The sequence below is a fragment of the Fundulus heteroclitus genome, chromosome 11, assembly GCF_011125445.2.
Source record: "Fundulus heteroclitus isolate FHET01 chromosome 11, MU-UCD_Fhet_4.1, whole genome shotgun sequence".
NCBI lineage: Eukaryota > Metazoa > Chordata > Actinopteri > Cyprinodontiformes > Fundulidae > Fundulus > Fundulus heteroclitus.
The window spans coordinates 4660081-4682201 of NC_046371.1; the positions used below are offsets into that span (position 1 = coordinate 4660081).

Consider the following 22121-nt stretch of genomic DNA (forward strand, 5'->3'; position numbering starts at 1 on the left):
TTTTTATTTTATTTTATTTTTATTTGGTGCTGGTTTCTGGGCACTGATTCGAGGCGGTTTTGAGGCAGACGTCTCCAAGCTGGTCTGGTTGACACGGGGACTTGAGGTGACCAGGCCTGCACACATTGCAAAAACAGAACTTAAAAATAAGTTAAGTTTCTTGAAACGAGTGTATTTTTACTTTGTTTGAGCAGGTAAATAACACTTTTGCACTTAAAATAGGAAGAAATCATCTCCATCAACTTATTTTAAGTGCATTATATCTAATTCTTATTTTAAGGGTAAAATTACTCATTCCTTTGGCAGATAATCTCATTTATCTGCTCAAATCAAGGACAAATACACTCATTTCGAGTAAATTTTACTTATTTCTAGTTCTGTTTTTGCAGTGATGGCGTTAAAGGCGCTGGCCTTGGATTGTCGAGCCAACACACGGTCCAACATCTCCAGTCTCTTCAACTCTTCTTCTTCTTCGTACTTGACGCTGAGACACGTTGAAGGCGTCCGCCACCTCAGCATAATACACACCCACTAATTGATTAATCAATTAGTGATCGCAGATGAGGCTGGAATCTAGGATTGGGTACAAAACGTTTGTCTTGCCATAATCAGACCTTTCTATCAATCCTTCAGTGAAGCAAACTTATTTTAGTGTATTGAACATAATTTGGGAGGGTTTTAGTTTTCATACGAGCCATTTCTAAAACCACTGGATTAATTAAAACTCGGATTATAAGCCGTTAATACAAGACGGATAAGTGACGAGGCTTTTGTCAGGGAGTGTAATCAGATCTGAGAGTCAGGGAGAAGAAAGGAAAACATTATGACCACTTCCATGTAGACGGGATCATTGTAAAGGAAATCAGCCCCCCTCTGTTTTCACATCAGTACAGCAGGTCTTTGGAGGGGAGTAGAGGAACCTGCATTAAAGTGCAGACAGGAGCCGGAGAGGGGCGGCTTCAAGACCTAAATGGACACCAGGGAGAGGCGTTGCTTCCCCTGCGTGAACCGTAGCTTATGTTCAGCGTGTTTTCAAAGTGGCTCAGTAATTTATTTTGACTGCGCGGCTTCACACTGCGAGCAACAGGAAACCGGAGGAATACAGTCGGGTGAGAGGTTTGGGTTAGAGACGATGTTGGTCTGGTCTGGTGTTAAAGTCTAAAAATGGTGCAGAGAAACGTTCAGTTTTCAGCCTCTTTAAGTCGATAGTAAAATTATTTTAATATGCAATCGATGCTCCTTTTACTTGTCATGAAAGGTGTAAGAGTGAAAAGGTCAAAGCTGGATGAGAAGCACCTCATTTATTTAGAAATGTTATTGTCGAGTGATGTTTTTGTGCATTTTTAAAATCAACACACTGCAAAAACGGAACTAAAAATAAGTAAAATGTTCCTAAAATGAGTGTATTTGTCCTTGATTTGAGCAGGTAAATAAGATGATCTGTCAGTGGAATAAGATTTTTGCACTTAAAACAGGAACAACTCATCAACTTATATTAAGTGCAGGATGTCTAATTATCTTATTTTAGGGGTTAAAATTCTCATTTCATTGGCAGATAATCTGATTTACAAGCTCAAATCAAGGACAAAAACACTAACTTTAAGAACATTTTACTTATTTTTAGATCCATTTTTGTAGTGCAGGAGTTATTTATCTCCTACTCTTTGAAGTTTTTATTTTATTTTATTCCTTTTTTACAACCCTGATAGCTGTGTTTCCATCTGCTGCTTCTGATGCACATTTTTGACATTAAACATTCAGAAAGGTTAAAGGAAATGAGACGTTTTGGATAGCTCCAGGCAATTTTTGCCATTTTCAGGAGAGAAATGATCCGAGGCTCATATGAACGCCTGTTTCTGCATTAGTACGACAAACCTTCAGCTGCGATTAATCGTCTACCACCAGAGGCTCACCTTGTTCTGCAGTAATTGATCAAAACATTTTAAATATTTTTGGGTATTTTGGTCACTCGTACCTGTGCAGGTGTCTGTCAGTAAAACCCGGCGGCTGTTCATCTCCATCCAACATGCAGGCCAGCCGTTCCCGACTCAGACACTACGGTTAGCGTTAAACACTGCAAAAACAGACCTTAAAATAAGTAAAATGTTCTTAAAATTTTGGTTTTTGTCCTTGATTTGAGCAGGTAAATTATATTATCTGCCAATGGAATGAGTATTTTGACCCCTAAAATAAGATAAATAGACACCCTGCACTTGAAATAAGACGATGGAGATGAGTTGTTCCTATTTTAAGAGCTAAAATCTTATTCCATTGGCAAATAGTCTTATGTAGCTGCTCAAATAAAGGACAGATACACTAATTAAGAAAATTTTACTTATTTTTAGTTCAGTTTTTGCAGTGAACACACTGTTGGCTGAATTCTTTTGTATTGAATTATAGAACCTCTACTGTAGGAAGTTCATGTTTACGTTGACGGACCACAACTTATTAACTGAGACTTATATTGCTACAAATCACCTTGTTATACAGGCCAGGTCCAGAAACTAAAACACCTCGAAGTCCTTCAACACGACAAACCTGATACGGCATTTAAAGAATAAGCACTTAGCGGAGCAAGGTGAGTTTTTGAGGCTAAATGAAAAATATTTCCATGCGACTGACACGAAAAGGGAATGCTAGCAGTTCAAAGGTGTTTAAAAGATTCACAGTGAACATTTTACCGTGTAGCGTTTACATTTCTTATACAACTACGCCACCTGCTGGGCATTTGGTGAAGATCCGTTTTGACACCTTCTCCTTAAAAAGGTTCCTGGTTTAGATTCGGGGAAACTGACCTGTTAGGTATGACAGTAAATGTTACAACCTTCGAAAGTAACTCGTAAATTCTGAAAAGTAAGCAAGTTTTCTGAAAGGATAACCTTTTAGAGGGAGGCGTAAAATAGACCTTAGAGCGCTGAAGCGTGACGATGCAACAATGGAGTGTCCTTTATTAGTAGATATGTAGGAACTACACGTCTTTCACGTTCAATTTTAAAAAGTAGTTTTAATTAATGCCGTTAGATTTTAGTTCGACTCGACCAACAGAACGCCTCATAATTCCTGCCTTCAAAAAGCTCAGATATAAAGAAAAAGTTTTATTTGAATTGTGGTTCTGTTGCGAAAAAAACCCCAAACAGCCAGGTTGCTCACAGTGTGACTTCACCAAACATCCTTCATGTGTCCCCAGACCAAACATCCCATAATAACGCTCAGGTGTGAAGGACTCAGTCAGATCGTTGCTGGTTTTTTTTTTAACGAAGGATAAAATGAGCAGGTGGGGTGGGGTGGGGTGGGGGGGGGGGTTACAGTATGGAGAGCTTACTAAATATTTTTTTTAGATTTGGAGTACATTCGTCATTCCTCCTGGAGAGGACTTCTGCAGGTTTTACAGTATGGTGCTGGAGGGGTCAGGGAGTGGGAGGAAGCAGCTTTTAGAGGTAAAGAACCATCAAGTTTAGTAAACTAAAGCAGTGACAGGCAGTGGGGGGGCTCCAGGAAAGGAAAAGAGGATAAAAGAAAAGTGATGGCAGCAAAGGTATCCCTCACTTTCAGACTCCTCCTCCTTCCTTCCTCCCTGAGCTGATCCACAGCAACCCACCGACACACTCTTGGCACTTGTTGGGCATGATAAATGTTTGAACGAAATGACTGAAAGAAGAAGAAGGAAAGAAAAAAAAAAAGAAAGGGGGGGGGGGGATCGTTCTGCTGGTTTCCTCACTGTGCCGCCGTGCTCTCAGTCCGCAGAGCTCTGATCACGCTTTGGATGTTTTCTTCTGGAACCTGGAAGAGAAGCAAAAACAGAAACCTGTGATTCTGTATTCGTGGCAGTAAATCGCCAGTGATGGATCTAAGGTGATGCTGAACTGATTTTATAGAGAACATCTTTATGGGACCCAAAACATCAGAGAGTTCATCCTCCGACGCAACCAGGAGGCTGTTTATTATACGAAATAGGACTCATGATCCCTGCAATAAGCCTTAAAGGGGCCTAGTCACGTACTGGGACTGTACAATAATAAAAGCACTACGGCAAATACACAAAAGCTCTTGGGATACAAACAAGTAGAGCAAAAACACAAATGAAATATAAGCTAAAAGGGTCTGCTAATTTGACTAGTCCCCTTTAAAGCTATAATCTTTAAAAGTCTGTAATCCTGTTCAGAAACACTTTACACCACGATCCGGGTGAAGACTTGATTCTGATTGGCTGCAGGGTGTCCGGTAAAAAAAGTGTTATAGGACACCTATAATAAAAAAAAAAAAAGCCTGATTGCTCTAAATTATTGCGCTGACTCAAACGTTAGCTGCTAACAGCAAGACAGTTGACGTTGCTTACCATGGCAACAGGTCACAACAGGATATTAAATAGTTCTCTTAGCAGCTTTTTATGAATAATTTATTTATTTCATAACTGACCGTGGTATAAGCAGCCAATCCCTGCCGTTTGGACCGAATGGCAGTGATTGGTCAGAGTTTTGGTCCTAGTGTTTTTGTGTCTGAATAGCTTAGCAGCTAGGTTAGCAGTTAGCTTAGCGGTTAGCTTCAGTGTTAGCCGTTCATTGTAGCTCCGGTGCTCTCACCGTAGACGTTGAACATGGCTGAGAGTGGAAAGAAGTGAACAGTGTTCAAGTTTATGAGAAGAAGAGGAAGGCCTCAGTAGAAAGAAATAAGACCAGAGTGGATTTAGGAGATTTTTTTTTTTTCCCCTCGAGATCCCAGTGAAGAGTGAAAGACCAAGGTAAGACGGTTTTGTACATGCACAGTGATTGTAAAAGGGACTTGGGGAAACTTCTGGAATAATTGCTGACTATAAGTACTAGTGTTTAAAATTGTTGCTATTCAATGTAAACACAAATGCAAATTGCTGGAAGGCAGCCGAAGTTTCTAGAAAACATCTGGAGGACGGAAGAACACTGAATTGAGGCGGTTTGAGAAATCGTCTGGTGACCAAAATATGATGATTTTTACTTTTATTATGGCTGCAAGATGTTATAAAACCATGTAACTATGATAATAAAAACTGATCAACTCTTTCCTGACGTTTTCTTTGTCTCAATGTCACTTTTTTATTTTTAGGAGCATTAGCATTTTGGCTACCAAATATACACACGGCGCAGGTCTTGAGGACAGCAAACGTCCATCCAAAAGATCAGATATATTATTTGCATGTATAATGCTTGAAATATCCTGCCATATATTGCTGGTTTTGACATTGCATTGATTGTAATTTGATATATTGTGAAGCTCTAGGAAGACTCTGTAGCTGAGGTTCAACATAAAGTCAGCAGAAGCAGAAAAGCTGTGAGAAGCTTTGAAAAATGAAAGTATTTTTGCACAGAGCTGTTCTTCAGGCTGCCACAGCAGTGAGTGAGTCCAGCAGATAACAGGAAGGTCTTACCAGGGCGTGGTCAAACTTGAAGGTACTGATGTAGTAAGCTGGAATGTCAGCCGTTGCCAGAGGTTCTGATATTTGAGCCACGATGCCACATTCATCTGCAAAATAAGACGATAATTGATGCCTCTGAGAAGAAGACGGTGACGGTTGTCGTCTCATCATTTAAAAAACAACCACAGGAACAACTCTCACCAAAGCCTAAAGGTTGTCCTCCAATCCGAACCATTTTCCAGAGCTCGCCAGAGGCGCTGGTGAAGAGCACGTTGTTTGGAAACCTTGAAGGAACAGCAGAAGAAATCCAGTGATTTATTAGACGTTTCCCTTTAAAAGCAGTTAAACAGGCGGAAATGAGACTGAATTACAACTATTCTGCAAAGCAGAGTGGGTCAATATTCCTGCAGTGACGTTATCACAAACCCGTCAGTTATCACAAAGATTCGATGAAAGTAGTTTCTAGTTTCTACCAAGGTCGGCACGGCCAGTTTTTAGATTTTTAACTCTTGAAACATTTAGGTAGTTTAATCCCTCCATAAATTAAATCATTATAATAACTGTATTTTGCATTTCCTGATATTAAACTTTGATGATCTGAAACATTTAAGTGAGACAAGAAAGCAAGAGGAAGAAATCTGCTAGTCCATACTTTTATTTTTTTTTTTTTTTAACACTTGTTTGAATCTTTTTATTTTTTTTATTTCATGTGTTTCTAAACGAAAGAGAAGCTGCAGAGTAGGTCTGAAGCCGTCCAGCCTTACATCCGGAGGCAGAGTTACTCTGCGCCACAAAATAAATACACACTTTCAGAGAAATCTTCATGTTTTAAAAAGACTTGAACTGGTTTCTATTAGAAGAATCGTTGCGTTGAATGAATTGAAATGAAATTACAGCCGTCAGCCACATTCATTCTGCCCATTTTTCAGTTCACTGCGATAATCCCTAATAGAAGCTGTTACATACAGTTTTATACATTTCAACATAATATTTTGTCTTCATTTGACTAAAACTTACCTTGTTTTTAATTTTTTTTATTGAACTCTTTGATGTGACTGTTCTCAGTCTTGTGGAAACACAAGGTCACAGCGCCACTCATGAATAATTAAAAAGCTCGTTAGGGGATGATTTTCACATCATTTACTCCTCAATAAAAGCTAAACAGTCAACAACAGTGGCTGGTTTTTAAACTACCCGCCCAGTCTCAACAGTCTGCATTTAGCTGCTCTGTAAAATAACGTAAATATTGGCATTCGGAAAATAGTACAACTGAATTGATCTGACCCAAATGGAGCGGTTTAGCTGTAATAGGGAGCCAGTGAGGTTTATGGAGAGTCAGAGAGATGTTTTCCACTCTGAGAACTTGTTTTTTCCTTCACTACATGCAGGAAACAACAACTAGTCTTTATGCTAAATAATATAACGTTTAGCTGGGTGTTCGCAGACTTCAGAATGAGTTTTGTATGCTTAATGTTCAGACTTCACATGAAAGTCTAATTAAAATATTTTTTGCTGAAGCGGTTAGATGAGCACGTATTATATAGCCTTATTTTGTGGAGATGAGAATTTACTTCAACCTTGTGTTAGTTTAAATACTACCCTTAATAATAATAATAATAATAATAATAATAATAATAATAATAATAATAATAATAATAATAATAATAATAATAATAATAATAATAATAATTTAGACTTGGAGAATGGCTGAAAAATGATTCCAGACAGTTGAATGACGTTTAATCTTCAAGCATCTTTCAGAATTGCTAAAATAAAAAGACCAAATCTTTCAATGAGACACAGAATTTGAATGAGACACAGAAATCTATATCCACAATACAATATTTTAATTTTTTTCCCCCTTTTGACCCTTTCATGCAGTAGAGATAAGATAAAATTTAGATATTCAGTGATTAAAGCAGGGGTGGATGAGCAGCAGGTAGATTATCCAATTAAACCCCTAAAAATAAACCTAAAACACTAACAAATAGGTGACCTATCCCTTTAAGGCAACACATTACGTCTTTCATATAAAACATGGGGACAATTCTGACCCACATCCTGCAGAAACTAAAGAAGAAACCATCAGTTTGTTCCATGTTTTTATTCTACGGCATTATGGTTTCAGGTAAGATATTAACGACGCGTGTCTTTCTGCTTCTGAATGGTCGGGCTTTGATTGGGCTGCTGGGGGACGAGGTGGGACATGAAGCCGGAGACATTTCCTCGCGGCCTGTTGGCTTAACGAGGGCGTAGACGTGGGGGGGGGGGGGGGGGGGGGTGGACTCGGTGGAGAAGGAATGAGTCAGAAGGACACCCACTGTGATTTAAGCGCACCGCGTCTACCCGAGACGTCCGCTATCGCTTAGCAACAAACTAATCACCCCCTCAAATAACAATCATGAATTTATTCCCCCGACATCAACGTAACGACCCCTTTAGTGGAAGATGGGAAGAAAAACAACATCTTAGGAAAACAAGCGTGGGCTCTTCAGAAATAAAAACATCATTTTTTATTTTATTTTTTTTAAGCTCACCTCTGAGCCGTCTGCTCGTCCATGACCAGCGAGATGTAGCCCTCGATCAGGGAGAAGGAGAAGAAGCGGATGTGGCTCGAGTCCTCGCAGGACGCTCCCACCTCTTTAGACCTGGAGGAGGAGGAGAAACCCCGTCACAAACATATCCAGATAATTTTTTATGCAGCTTCAGCTCCAAATAGTTTTGATAATAGATCCATAAAAAAAAAAACCAGTCCAACGAATTCGTATCTCTATTAGTAAATACGGCTTCACAAGAGCAGCTATGAAAATGCAAGTTTTAGTAAATACGGCCATGAATATGCAAGTTTATACAGAGATAAATCCATGATGGTTTGGAGATCTTGGAGACCGTCCACTGGACCGTGACCTCTTCCATCACTCCTCCACCGCCGTGCCTGACGGACGGTGGGCGGCGTTTGTGCCGATTGTCACATGTCTCTACCTCGTTAACGAGCGCATTTTTCATTTTCTTCTCATGAATATCAACCGAATATTAACCGAGTCACCTGAGGAGTCCAGCCTTGAGCTCTTGAGTTATTTAAAGTTTTTGCATTAAGCCCAAACGCTGATGTTGGAGCATCTAATCAAGAACGGATTGGCAGCTTTCTTAACACATAAAGGTTGTTTTTGCAGAACAACAAGACTTAAAGCTGTTAAGAAAAGGTTTTATGACTCTTCCTGGATTCCTGGGCAGCAACTGTTGCTTCTCTAAGATCTCTTTCCGCCCTGGCATTGCATTAACTTACACCTGGAAATTGCTGAAGCTCCTGCTGCTCTTGAATCCTGTGGGAGCAGATTTATTTATTTATTTTATATATATATATATATATACACACACACACCGCTGCTCTATTTTACTTTCCATTTCTGCTAAATAAAAGACCATTTTGGAATCTGTAGAGTTTTGAACATGAGATTAAAATTTGCATTTAGAGTAGGGCTGCACAAATTAATCGCATATTCACTATAATCACAATTTAAAAAAACCCACTTTTTTTCCAAATTGCAGAGGTCTGCAATTCTTGGCTCTGTAACAATTAATGGATCAGACGCGTTCTTTAAGTGTCGTAATAATTTAAACTGGGTTTGCTCCACATGGAAGGGAGTGAGATAATCTAGTTTTAATATTTGTTTTAGAGTTTATATAATCATCATTTTTACCAGAAACTTTCAGGAACTCACCACAGCATTAACTAGCGGTCAGACTGTTTAACACATAGACTTGTTAGTTGGTTGATCTTTATGTTTAACAAGGACTGATGTCCAACTCAACAAGTTATTCTGTTAAATAATAATATTCTGATTAATAAAAACAGTTAAATTTGTTGTTTTAAACAGTCCTTGTTTACAAAACATCTTTATCTGCAGGCCCTTTTCGTTGCTTGTGGTTATTACAGAGCAAAGTCCTAATTAAATTGTAATTATTGTTGATTATATATATATATATATATATATATATATATATATATATATATATATATATATATATATATATATATATATATATATATATATATATATATATATATATATATATATATATATATATATATATATATATATATATATTATATATATTAGGCTGGGCAAGTTAACGCGTTAATTTCGCGTTTAACTCATTAGACTATTAACGCGATATTTTCTTTAACGCGCGTTAACGCATGTTGCTCACATGCTTTTATTTTGTGAATGTCTGTTGCTGCGGTGTAGGGGTTTGAATCAGAACAGTAGGTGGCGATAATGCGCCAATAACCTAGCTGTCAGCCCAGCCTCAGATTCAAAGAGGAAGAAAGGTGCTGGCCGGAAAAAAACAAAGCTGACATGCGGAAGGCGGTGTTTCCCGCAGGTACCGCGAGCGAGCTTAGGCGAGGCGAGGCGGTGAGTTGGCGGCCGGAACAAGTTTTGTGCGGAGCGGGGGGGGTCTGCATCGACGCCGTCGGTGAAGTTGCTTCTCGTTTCAAAGTATCCATGTGTTTTTGCCTGTTTTTCCCTGCCATTCACTATATGCGCGCGAGAAAGCAACAACAAAAAACCGCGTGTCAACGTGAAAATAAACGCAAGCATATCGAGTTAGCAAGCATTTCAGTTTAAAGTTCTTCCTGCATGGAATATGACAGAAACAAGTTAGTTGTAACCACTGCCAAGTTAAACTTTGGTATTGAACATAAAATGGTAACGCTGCTCCCTGCTGTTACCTCAGAAATTGCCTGTTTTTGGTAGATTTTTTCCCCATAAAGAGAATTCCCTGTCAGTGGCAATAAGCTTTAATTTATTATTATTGCTATTTTTTGTTTTACATGTTTAAGTTGAGCTTTACACTAAATATGTGTTACTGATAAGTGCTACAAATGTTACAACACTTTTGTTCATATGGCAGCAGAACATTAAAATAAAAGTGCTCTTTACACTACTTTTGAATTCATTCTTGGAGTTTGTAAATACAATGCGATTAATCGCGATTAATCGCGATTAAAATATTTAATCGCGATTAATCGCACTGATTAATCGTTGCCCAGCCCTAATATATATATATATATATATATATATATTTTTATTTTTTTTTTTTTTTTTTTGGCAAAAATCGTATGGCTTTCATTCCAACGAGGGTGTCCATTGTTTTTATTGCGAGTCAAATGTTGGAGAAAATACTTTTATGTAGAAGCTACATTTCAGGCGCATCTCGTTTCACTGCAATAGAAAAAAATTTGAGAGTCAAAGCAGGAAATTTAAATGTTGTGAGAAGTGGTTGTTTTTTTGGTCAGTGAGAAAGTTTCCTCTGCGTGTCCTGCTTCAAACTGGAAAACATTGAATTAATCACAGATTTTAAAGGGTCATCACTATAATTTATTTACGTTTAGTTAAAAAAAAATTAGTGAATGCTGCAACATTTTATCTTCCTGAGGTCCAGAAACCTCAGAAAACTGCTTTTTGTTTACGCTTAACCAAAAACCTTCAGATGAGCGTTTATGGAGACTCTGGTTCATCTGACCAGCGCAGGCGTCTTACCCTCCAGAGTAGAACATGACGTCCATGAGCAACGTGGCCACAGAGGGCAGCGTGTCCGGATCCAGGCTGGTCACACAGAACATGTTGCTGGGGCTGGACAGAGGGTGGATGATGGGCCGGGGCACTGAGAAATGACACAAAACAGCAGCTAGAGAAGTCAGTCCTGCCATCTGCTAACCTGAAGAATAAACAAAGCAAGTTTTATAGATGAACCCCCCCCCAGAAAACTGAAGAAAAACAGCAATTCTCACAAAAACAGCAGCCACAACCTTAAAGACAAGTTTGGATTAACATATCAGGACCATTTTAGGTACTTGCATCTTAGAGATTTTGTTATAAAAACAATTATCAAAATATACATTTTGTTAAAAGGTAATTTTTTTGGAGGTTTTTCAGAATGCTTATGAAGACCCTCCGTATCAAAAAAATATAATCTCAAAGTTGTATTTAGGCCTTCAGGATTTAAGGAATTCTATTAAATTGTATTTATATAGCACCAATTCATGACACATACAAGGAATTATGATAGTTATTACATAAAGAGAAGGTGGGAAACAGATGGTGACGTTGTATTTACAATAGAGGACTGGGACAGATTCTGTAAACAGCAGCGGTCCATGACAAGAGACCCAGGAGAGAGGGAACTCAGCCAGATGGGGGGGGGGGGGGGGAAATAGAGAGATATAGAGATAAAGATATAGAGATAGAGATAAAGATAAAGATATAGAGATAAAGATAGAGATAAAAAGATACAGATAAAGATATAGAGATAAAAAGATATAGAGATAAAGATAGAGATATAGAGATAAAGATTGAGATATAGAGATAAAGAGATAGAGATAAAGAGATAGAGATAAAGAGATAGAGATAAAGAGATAGAGATAAAGATATAGAGATAAAGATATAGAGATATAGAGATAAAGATAGAGATAAAGAGATAAAGATAGAGATAAAGAGATAAAGATAGAGATAAAGAGATAGAGAGAGATAAAAAGATAAAGATAAAAAGATAGAGATATAGAGAGAGAGATAAAGATATAGAGATAAAGAGATAAAGATATAGAGATAAAGATAGAGATATAGAGATAAAGATAGAGATAAAGATATAGAGATAAAGATAGAGATATAGAGATAAAGATAGAGATATAGAGATAAAAATAGAGATATAAAGATAGAGATATAAAGAAAGAGATAAAGATAGAGATAGAGATAGATAATAGAGATATATATAAGATGATAGACAGATAGATGACAGACAGATAGAGAGAGAGAGAAAAAGAGATAGAGAGAAAATAGAGACAGAAAATAGATAAAGATATAGAGGTAGAGATAGATAATTGACATAGATAATAGATAGAGAGATAGATATTTTCTCCAAACCTTTTTTTTAATAAGATACAACTGTTGTATAAAGTATTTTGGAGCTCTGTATTGCACTTTTGAAAAGCGGATGTTTTCCTAATGACAGTATTATTAGTCGCTGCTAAAACGGTCGAAACTGGTTGAGTTCTAAAACACCTACATTAAAATGAGTGGATAGATCAGATTCATAATATTTTCAAAATGTAAAGGATTACCTTTAAACTGAAGCTGGAGAAGGATATATTTGAGGATTACTACTCAAAGTGGTTGATTTATGTGATATCTATTATATTTGTATAATTGCCCCCACTGTCGTACGGTTGTATAATCTTAATGGCCGTTTTTGCACAGCAGCCATTAGCTTTTTTGTATCACAAAATAAAAAGTATTCTCCGAGGAGGAAAAGCACCTACCAAGCTTTGGCTTCACAAACCCGTTGGTGACGCCCAGATTGTGCGCAGCGACCGTTTCTCCGTTGACCACCCGGAACAGCGTGAACTCGGAAGACAGCGTGTGCATGACCATCGGCAGGTCTCGTTCTCGAACCTGCAGCCGAAAAATGACCCAAGAAAAAAAGAAAAAGACAGAAATGTTGAGATAAACGGATAATTCTAGGGTAACTGAAGTTGTTGCACTAGTGAAAACAGAGATTAACGCACCACTCGCTTGGAAACAAGCAGGGACTATTCTAGCAAAGACACCAATAAAAGATTTTCTCTATAAAACAGGTATTTAAAGAGTTGTTAAACTGTTACAATGTCTAATCTTTGGGGTCATTGTCAATTTTCCCAATAGACTTACATTTAAACATGTTTTTTGGTCACAAAAACCACAATAATGTCTAGTTTCTCTGTGTGAATGAAGTTGGCTTCGGACTTTTCACAGCTTACATAAAGAAATGGATCCGTCGTTCCTGCAGTTTGAGTTTTAAAATGTTGACTGGATTTTCCTCCAATAAATTTCAGATTGTTTAAAAGCAAAATTTGTAATCTGAGACACTGATTTTGTCTGAAAGAAAAAAAAAAAAAAAAAAAAGGCTGTTCTGGCCCCTAATCATGGCTTTACGACCCCCTGATGGTCCACGCCCCACAGTTTGAGAACCAGTCATAAACTCACTTTTAGTGTCCGTCTCATTTACAGACAGACCAACAAAAAAAAAACTCTTTATAAGATTATTCTGTTGTGATTTTAGATTATAGGAAAGAGAATAAAGTCTGGAAATGTAAAGATTTTTCTGTACCAAATGTTAATTTTATTCCAGAAATATAAGAAGACACAATCAAACTCCATACTTCTTCAATCTGGTGACTTCATAGGGACACTTTAGGCTATAAATTCAATAATAGATGTAACACAAAGCAACAAAGCAGCAAAAACTAATTTCAATCCATTTTGTCTTTTAGTTTCCACAAAGATCCGGTCAACAGCTAAAGTACAACAATATAAATGGGAACAGTGCAGTAAACATTTCTCCCTTTTTATCTAAAACAGCCAGTGTGGAGACAGAAAGCAGGTCTGAGTTTGGTACCTTGGTTTCCAAGAAGCTGAGCTGCTGATCCTCTTTATGTAACAGATTATAAACATGCACACAGCCTTTATTTTTCCCCTCATTTGAAAAAAAGAAAAAAAAAGAAAAGAAAAGCTGGAACAGGTCATCAGACCTTGTTTTTCCACAAGAGCGAGGCGGTAAAAATAAAGACTCCCTCTGGCCTGAGAGGCCTGGGTATAAGAGAGGATTTCCTTCTAATTTAAAATCAGACAGTCAGCTCCAGCCGGTACATTACATCCACTGTTATTGCCTTTTTTTCATGTCAGCCTCTGTGGATGTAAACAACTGCGCTGCCAGTGGTTGCATAACAGACAAATAATGCAACAGTTACAGCGGGCTGCAAAGCTGATCAGCTGTGAGCTCTGAGAAAACACACCCATCAGCTTCTGTGCCTCCGTGTGCGACGACAACCAGTTCTGATCAAATCACCACGAAGGTTTGAAAATAGAACGTCGCCATCTCTGCAGAGCGTTTTCATCGCCTCAATCACATCCGAGTGCTTTCTTTGAGTTCCCTAAACTGACCGCCGAGCGCTGCAGCACAGGAGCGTCCGTGGATGATTAAAATAATTTAAATAAAAGACTCGTCTCAAAGTAGAACCTCACCAAAAGTTTAATTATTTCGGTAATTAAGACCTTGCCAAGGCGGTTTAATCCGTGCTTATTTTCAACACATGTTTTCCTTCCACTAAACTTTCTGTTACAATGTTGGATATAACACTGAACAACGAGCTTCTTAAACAAGGATGGTGTAAAGAAATATTTCTCCGTTGGTCTTCGATATTCTGAGTTTCTAGGAAAGCGAGTTTTGGGTTTCCATCAGCATTAAGCCAAAATAGCTTGAAATATCGCTCGATAGGAAATCATTTTCAAATTTTAAATAAAAATCAAACAATATTTAAATTTGTTGAGACGTACCTGTAAAGGAGAATATCAAAACCTTAGATAGGATGAACTTTTACTGCTAGTTTCTTTTTTTTATTATTGTAAGCATCAAGTTGCTTTAAAGATCTGAATTGATTTTCTTATGTTCATAATTAAGTTTTAAACATAAATTAAAAGGTAAAGTCTTTTTTTGAGGAGAACGGGCTGCTCTTTTCAGGGATTACAGCTTCTATCATAAATCTGCCCTGATCCTCATCTCCACAGAGTCTACCATGATGTTTTCACCTCTCCTGTGGACTGCCTGCCGTTTCGGACACTTAACCTCAGGTACTTAAACTTTTCCACCTTCAGCATCTCTCTGATTTCCACTCATAGATTCTGTTTGCTTCAACTGACTTCACTCGTCTTCCACTATTCACCTTTCCAGGCATACGTTCACCCGTTTCTCTGTCTCATTACCAATCACAGTGTCATCTGCAAATATTGTAATCCATGCATGTTCCTGCCCGAACCACCACTCCTTCACCACAGCAAACCACAAGGTGCTCGGAGCAGATCCCTGATGCAATTAGCTGAAAATCTGACATGAAGGAGGATGCAGCTCGTAGGTTTCAATCAGGTGTTCGCAGGATATTTCTTCCTGCTTGACTCAGATTTCCAGACTTCTTACTTAATTTAGGCCAGGGGTGTCAAACTCATTTTGGTTTAGGGGCCGCATTCAGTTTAATCTGATCTCAAGAGGGCCACACGAGTAAACTCATTGCAAGATTAAATAGAATAAAAGTGGACTTGTTGATTTTTATATTAAATGAATTTCACTTTTACACAAATTATGAATAACCTCAGCATTTTTAAGAAAAGTAAACAATACTTTTACTCAGTTAAACATTTACTTAAGTGCATTATGGATAAGAACTGATCACAGTGATTGTACAATGTTGAAAAACATTTATTCACATTTTTTGGAACTTAAAAACACTGTCCTGCATGACAAAATACATCAAACAGATAAAAATTAAGAAATTATTTAAAATCAATTTTCCACATCTGAAGCTCAGTGCTACCATCTGCTGATTAAAACACAGCGCCCCTCGTGGACAATATAGGAACTGCAGATTTTCAATTAAACGAAGTACATGTTTTTTTTTCAATAATTGTTTTATCATTCTCTTCCTTTTATCTCCTCTTTCTTTCACCTTTTCTTTTTTTCTTCTTGTTCTTATTTTCCTCTCCTACTTTCCCATTGTAGTGTCCATATCATTTGAGATATTCCCCGCATGAATCATAATAAAACTATTCACATTCATAAATAAAGCGGAGCACTATGGCAAAAGCTGTACTGCTCCACTTGTGAATGTCAAATCTGATAAGCTCTTTTTGGCATTAAGAACATTTTTATTGCTACATTGCCAGACAGGACACTGGATTTTTTTTGAATAATGATAATGTATTTAGCCACCGGGCCGGACAAAATTGTTCGGCGGGCCGTATGTTTGACACCCCTTATTTAGGCCCTACTTGCTCTTTTTCTAAACGACCAAGCATGGACTGCCTAACATGCTGCCGTATTCAGGGACAAGGATTGGCTTTAAAATGACTGATCATGTATTAAAAGTCTAACTAAAAACGTTAACATGTCTAGAGAAAAGCCAGAGGAACTACTGAGCAGGTCTGCTTCAAAAGATCACAAGGAAGTCTTCACTTTACTTTAAATAATTTACCTGAGTGCTGTAAAAAGTAGGATAGGAAACTCACCAGGATGAAGTCGGTCTGATACGTTGACAGCATGAAAACAGAAATGTTGTGGTCGGCCAGCGGCGCGATGACAGATTTAGCGATTTTGGTGACGCCGATGGGCTGCGAGCTGGAAGCGTTGCCGCCACCTGACACCACGTTGAGGGCCAGCCATGTGGCGTCGGCAACACTGATGAGGTTTGACTGAGGAAGCTCTGGGGGGGGAAGACAGTCGGGATGTTCAGTTAAAAAAATTAAATTAATCAGAACCTTATGAATGACAGCAGGTAAAGAAGGGAAATCTTTTTTCCCCAAACATGCAAATTTATCTTCTTTTTTTTTTAGTCTGCAAATAAAGTTGTAGTCAGACCTAAAAGCCTTTGTGTGCTTTCTGTTTCCACTGGTCTGACAGGAAAGTGGAAAAAGTATTTAAAAATCAGCTTGATGACATGTGGGGAAATCATGAAGAAAGCTGCACTACACCTCCAGGCCAGCGGGTGGCGATATTGGGAAACAAAAGGCCAAACAAACAATAGCCGACTCAAAAGCCTGTTTCCCGTCGTTTGTTCACAAAACAAGATGGAGAACGCACAAATGGCCTAGGTCTTCTTCCTTTTGTTCATTCACACTAAGAAAAAGTACGCTTAGATATGAATCTCGTGTAAAAAAGAAAGCAAAAACGACATGGTCTTAAATATGATGGCTGAGCGGGAAAACACTGTAAGTAAGGGTGCACAAATCAAAACCTGAAGGTCCTACCACCAGATCAGGATATTTTTTTTAATCAAGGAAAGCATGAAAACTAAAATATCTCAGGTTAAATTGTCTTGAAACATTCAGAGAGCTTTAAAAATCCTGGGTAAATGGCGAAGAGTCCCTACAATGGAAAAAAGGCGTCATTGGTGCAGCTGAGATGACGACATTTGCCAAGGTTGAAAAAGAGGTTTCAGAGTAAAGCTTAAAAAAAAAAAAAAAAAAATAAAAATAAAGCAAGCTTTTGGTCATAATAGGCTGGCAAATGGACTCTGTACCACATTCGTATATTACACGGTTTTAATAATACTCTCCTGGATACCGTGAATAGCACACTGTGAATTTCCCCTGCATTGTTTACATCTAAATTGTTTACATAAATCGCTGCTGCATCTTTATCCTGAAATTTAGTGCAATTTACTGTGATTTTTCAAGCTGTATGCAAACGAAATTTCGTTCTGTACCCACTTTGTGCATACAAAATGACAAATAAAGCTGTCTAAGTCTAAGCAATATTTAACCAAGCCTCAGATTAACAGCAGGTTCGTTCAATAAAGAGGCTGAGAAACTAGTGCTTCTAAAAATCCTGGGTAAATGGCGAAGAGTCCCTACAATGGAAAAAAGGCGTCATTGGTGCAGCTTTTTCAACATTTGCCAAGGTTGAAAAAGAGGTTTCAGAGTAAAGCCTTAAAAAAATAAATAAATAAAAGCTTTTGGTCATAATAGGCTGGCAATATTTAACCAAGCCTCAGATTAACAGCATGTTCGTTCAATAAAGAGGCTGAGAAACTAGTGCTTCCCTCGTAGTTTTGAACCTCACAACCCATGAGCAACGTGCATCGTTTCGTCCGTGTTCGGGTCAGAAACGTCCGGCCTGTTTACCCGATGCTATCTGACACAGCTTGCTTGCGTTTCGCCCCGTTCCTTGGTCCAACAAAACACACACACACACAGACCCCCGAGGCACTGATCAGTGTAAAATACCTGCAGCAGTTACGCAACACCCAGCATGTGGTCTCCAGAGTAACCAAGGAGGGCCACTGTGGAAAAGGCAGCGTAATGACATCGATTCATTCACTCAGCCGACCACAAAGAACGACGAGCGGCCAATTGGCCTCACATCTATAACGACAAAGTGTGCTCAAACAGTGGCGGCCCAAGCCGGGGGCGGACGCAATCAGAGAAAAAACACAATGTGATCCTGTTCTGCAGCCCAATCTGTGGTTGCCACAGTGACTTTAAAGACCCACAAAGAGAGGCCCTCACCTTTAAACCCTTCCTCGTCCACAATGATGGTGTAGTCCTCTGGAGTCTCCGTCAAACTGAAGAACTTACATCTGCGACAGAAAAGACAAATGGGGAATATTAGCTGTGAGGAACTTAATTTTAGTTACATAAAATCGCCATGAATTAAAGCTGCCTGTGTTCCATTAAATATTCAAAAAAAAAGGGAACCATCAGATAGCTGGGAAATTAAACAGCTATTGATCAAAACAGATGGAAAAGCTGCCATTAATCGTCTTGTCATAATAATAATAATAATAATAATAATAATAATCCAGGTCTTTAATAAATCACAGAGCCGTTCTGCATCCAGTAGGAAGCTACCCGGCAACCTGGAGAGGATCCCTGCTGTGAGAGGAATGTCAAAGATCAGGAGAAGAAGAAGAACACCGGCCCACGAGCTGAACAAGACGAAAAGGAATATTTTAAAATACAAACCTGGTCATTTAATTTATTCAACCACAGCGAGGCTTTCACAACAACTACAACTTCAAACTGGCTTTCATGTGATTTATTAACTATAATTCCTTAGAGAAAATAGACAAAGTTGTTGTCGAAGCTTCGATTGGGTAGTTGGACTTTGTTCTTATTTGGCCAAATTGTTTATTTTTTTAATTATCTGTTTAACCAGTGTTGATTAGTTTGTGCTCCTAACACAAATACATGCCACTCAGACATGATTAACCCGATGGGTTTCAATTAGAAATCACATTTCTATGAAAAACTGTCTTTACGTCAGTTTTATGACCACTTTTGTGGGGGATTATTGACATTTTAGTACAAAACAACCTAGTTGAGTCTATAGCGGTTTTTACTTTCCACCAATCAAGAAACAACACACCGAGGCTGGCTTTAGCACCATTGTTTTGTCTTTTGCTTTTGATTTAAAAACAGTTCAAAGAGAAACACGATCTCTATCGTCATAGATCAGTTACAGGTGTCCCATTCCTGCTAAAAATATCCAAATTGTTTTATACCTGAACACATGCAGGATGTTGCTGTAGGGAAGCTTTAAAACGGGAAAATTAAACAGAGAGGACTCCCATAGACATTATAAAGGTAGACTGCCGCTGCCTGCTGGAGCTGACGTTTCAGCATGGCCGCCATCTTGGATGGGTCTCTCACGCGCCTCCAGTGCATTTATTTTTACCGAGGACGCCGTTAGCTCAACTAAAATAAAACATAACCTGATTTTTACATGGTTTGGTTTGTTACAAATGGCAGAGTTGTGGTTATGATACAAAATAATGTTACACATAAAAAAAAAAAACATGTTTTCAAGCTAAAATACATTTTATGAAATTTTTAAATTTCATAAATGTATGCTCTTTAATAGACAGACAAATTGCAAATTAATGTATTATAATGTATTATTACATGATTTCATACTGAAATACTTTGTTTTATGCCATTTAACACAGACAGACATGTGATATGGCATAATATTAAATATTTAAATAAAAACGTGCTATCATGCTGAAAAACTGTTTTATGTTCTTAAAAACAGACATATGGTATTACATATTAATACAGAATAAATTGTACTTGTATAGCACCTTATCAAGTTCGACGAAACCCCAAAAAGCTTCACACTACAGTCATTCACCCATTCACCCAGTGGTGAGCTATGCTAGCAGCCACAGCTGCCCTGGGGAGGACTAACAGAGGCGAACTACGCCACCGTATAAATTAATACATTTTATAAAGAAATGATAAAAAAGTTGGATTGTTCATTTGAATTTATTTCCCCCTCTCTTACATGTAGGATCCTGAGACTTCTCTACACACCAACAATAATTTCTCCTTAATTGTGCGCGGTGTGCACACAGTTTTTTAAAGGCCTGGCAGTGTTGTTTAAAATTTACAGGTCATTCCAGTGTCTTACACTACCCTGCTTGCAACTAGGACTAGAGCTTAAGACCCTTGACAAAGGCTTCTTGCATGTGTTTGTACTCTGTAACTCCAGAATAGTTAATTTGGCAACGTGATTCAGCCTTAGTTTGTGAAATACAGAGATAACAAATCAATAAGCATAACATTATGGTCCATCTGTTGGGTTTCTGCAATAATCTCACCAAGTAAAAACTCATCTTCAGACCCAATCTCAGCCCTAAATGGTGATCTACACCACATGATCTACGTTCAGTAGTTATCCCCGGTTATTGTAACCGTAAGCTGCAGAAAACACGGGTAAAGTTACTCCCTCTGCTTTTACTCCCGTTGGCTGCTATGCCAGACTAGAGTAGGAGAGACCCATCCAAGATGGCGGCGACGCAGGATGCGGTCCAGAACGCTGAACTTTGCACATAAAATTTACTGGGTTGTGTAAATATCAAACCAACTCCAAGGGGATTTACGGCTTTTATTTCTTATTTGGATTTATTCTCGCATCATCTATCCTTTATTAATGAAGGAAATCAACACAAATCTCCAGCCAGTTCTGCAGTGGCCACTTTTTATTTGCCGTTATTCAAGTGAACGGAAAACAAACCGAACCGTGATGTTTGTGTACCGTTGCGCCCTGGTAAACACAAATAATTCAAAAACTCTCCATTTTTGTTCTGTTCTGGTACTTTTACTTCCAGATGTGAATCAGGTTCTCTTTTGAGACGTTTTAACGGGTTCAATTAAAGGAACATCTTGCCTGAGGCTTCAAAAAGACATTTGTTAACAGATGAAAAGCGGTCATGACCATACTAATGCAGTAAGATTCTCATTATTTATATATTTTTTTAAATATATTTTATATTTCTCCTATTTTTATTTAATTATTTTATTTCACTCATTTATCTTCATTTGCGTTGCTAATTAATTTACCACCTATAGCTATGTTTGTATTTAACCATGTAACCTTCTTTACTTGTAAGTTTAACCTGATGCATATACTTTTAAAGTTGCCTTAAGTATATCATAAGTGAAGAGCAGCAGACTAAATGTGGGCTTATATGCATATGTTTATGTAAATTGCAAAAATTTAAATAAAAATTAAGTAAAAAAAGAAAGAAAATCGACATCTTTGCGTGTTTCATACCTGAAGGTTTACGTTTTTACACCAACAGGCAACATCAAGGTGCTTTTTAAATGAAATAAATTCATCTGTTTTGGTCTAATTGTTCTTGCCAGAGTTATTTTTTAGTGTGAAAATGTTTTTCAGGCCTGAAGACAAACTAAATTTTTTTAACAGAACCAGAATGCGCAGAAACGCTGCTCAACATCATCAGTCCTGTGATGGCCCCCCCGCTCTCCACCGGCCTGCCGCTGAATATTTACACTTTATATTTGGCGGAGAGGTGCGAAGCAACAGGGTGAGATCAGCACAGAGGCTCCTGCCTGCGAGGAAAAGCCGTATTTCCTTCTTGAATTAGATGAGCTGTCAAACGTCCCTCTGATTTACAGCTTGTTTTGTTGCGCCGGGACATTAAGACGATGAACACAGGGTTGCTTGGGGTCTGCGCGGAGTCATTCTCCTTTTATCACATTAATGTGAGCTGAGCTTAATGACATAACACGAGAGAGGACATTCGCTGCCGAGATGCACAATGTTCCTCCTTAGGAGGATCTCTGCATGTTTGACTTGCATAACTGGCATTCAGTGACCGTGTTAGGGAACGTCACACGGAGCC

The 22121-nt window shown here is 38.2% G+C and overlaps 1 protein-coding gene across 1 annotated transcript in view; it reads right to left on the bottom strand.

Moving 5' to 3' along the window:
- Positions 1-3292: 3292 nt before the first annotated feature.
- castor2 (cytosolic arginine sensor for mTORC1 subunit 2) overlaps positions 3293-22121 on the bottom strand; it is a 31273-nt gene continuing 12444 nt past the window's right edge. The window contains exons 2-9 of the mRNA XM_036142766.1: positions 18481-18551; positions 16483-16676; positions 12708-12840; positions 10933-11056; positions 7924-8034; positions 5588-5670; positions 5399-5493; positions 3293-3780 (exon numbers count right to left, since the gene is read on the bottom strand). Of these exons, the coding sequence (XP_035998659.1) occupies positions 3715-3780; positions 5399-5493; positions 5588-5670; positions 7924-8034; positions 10933-11056; positions 12708-12840; positions 16483-16676; positions 18481-18551 (877 nt within the window). The 3' untranslated portion in view covers positions 3293-3714. The remainder of the gene's footprint in view (positions 3781-5398; positions 5494-5587; positions 5671-7923; positions 8035-10932; positions 11057-12707; positions 12841-16482; positions 16677-18480; positions 18552-22121) is intronic.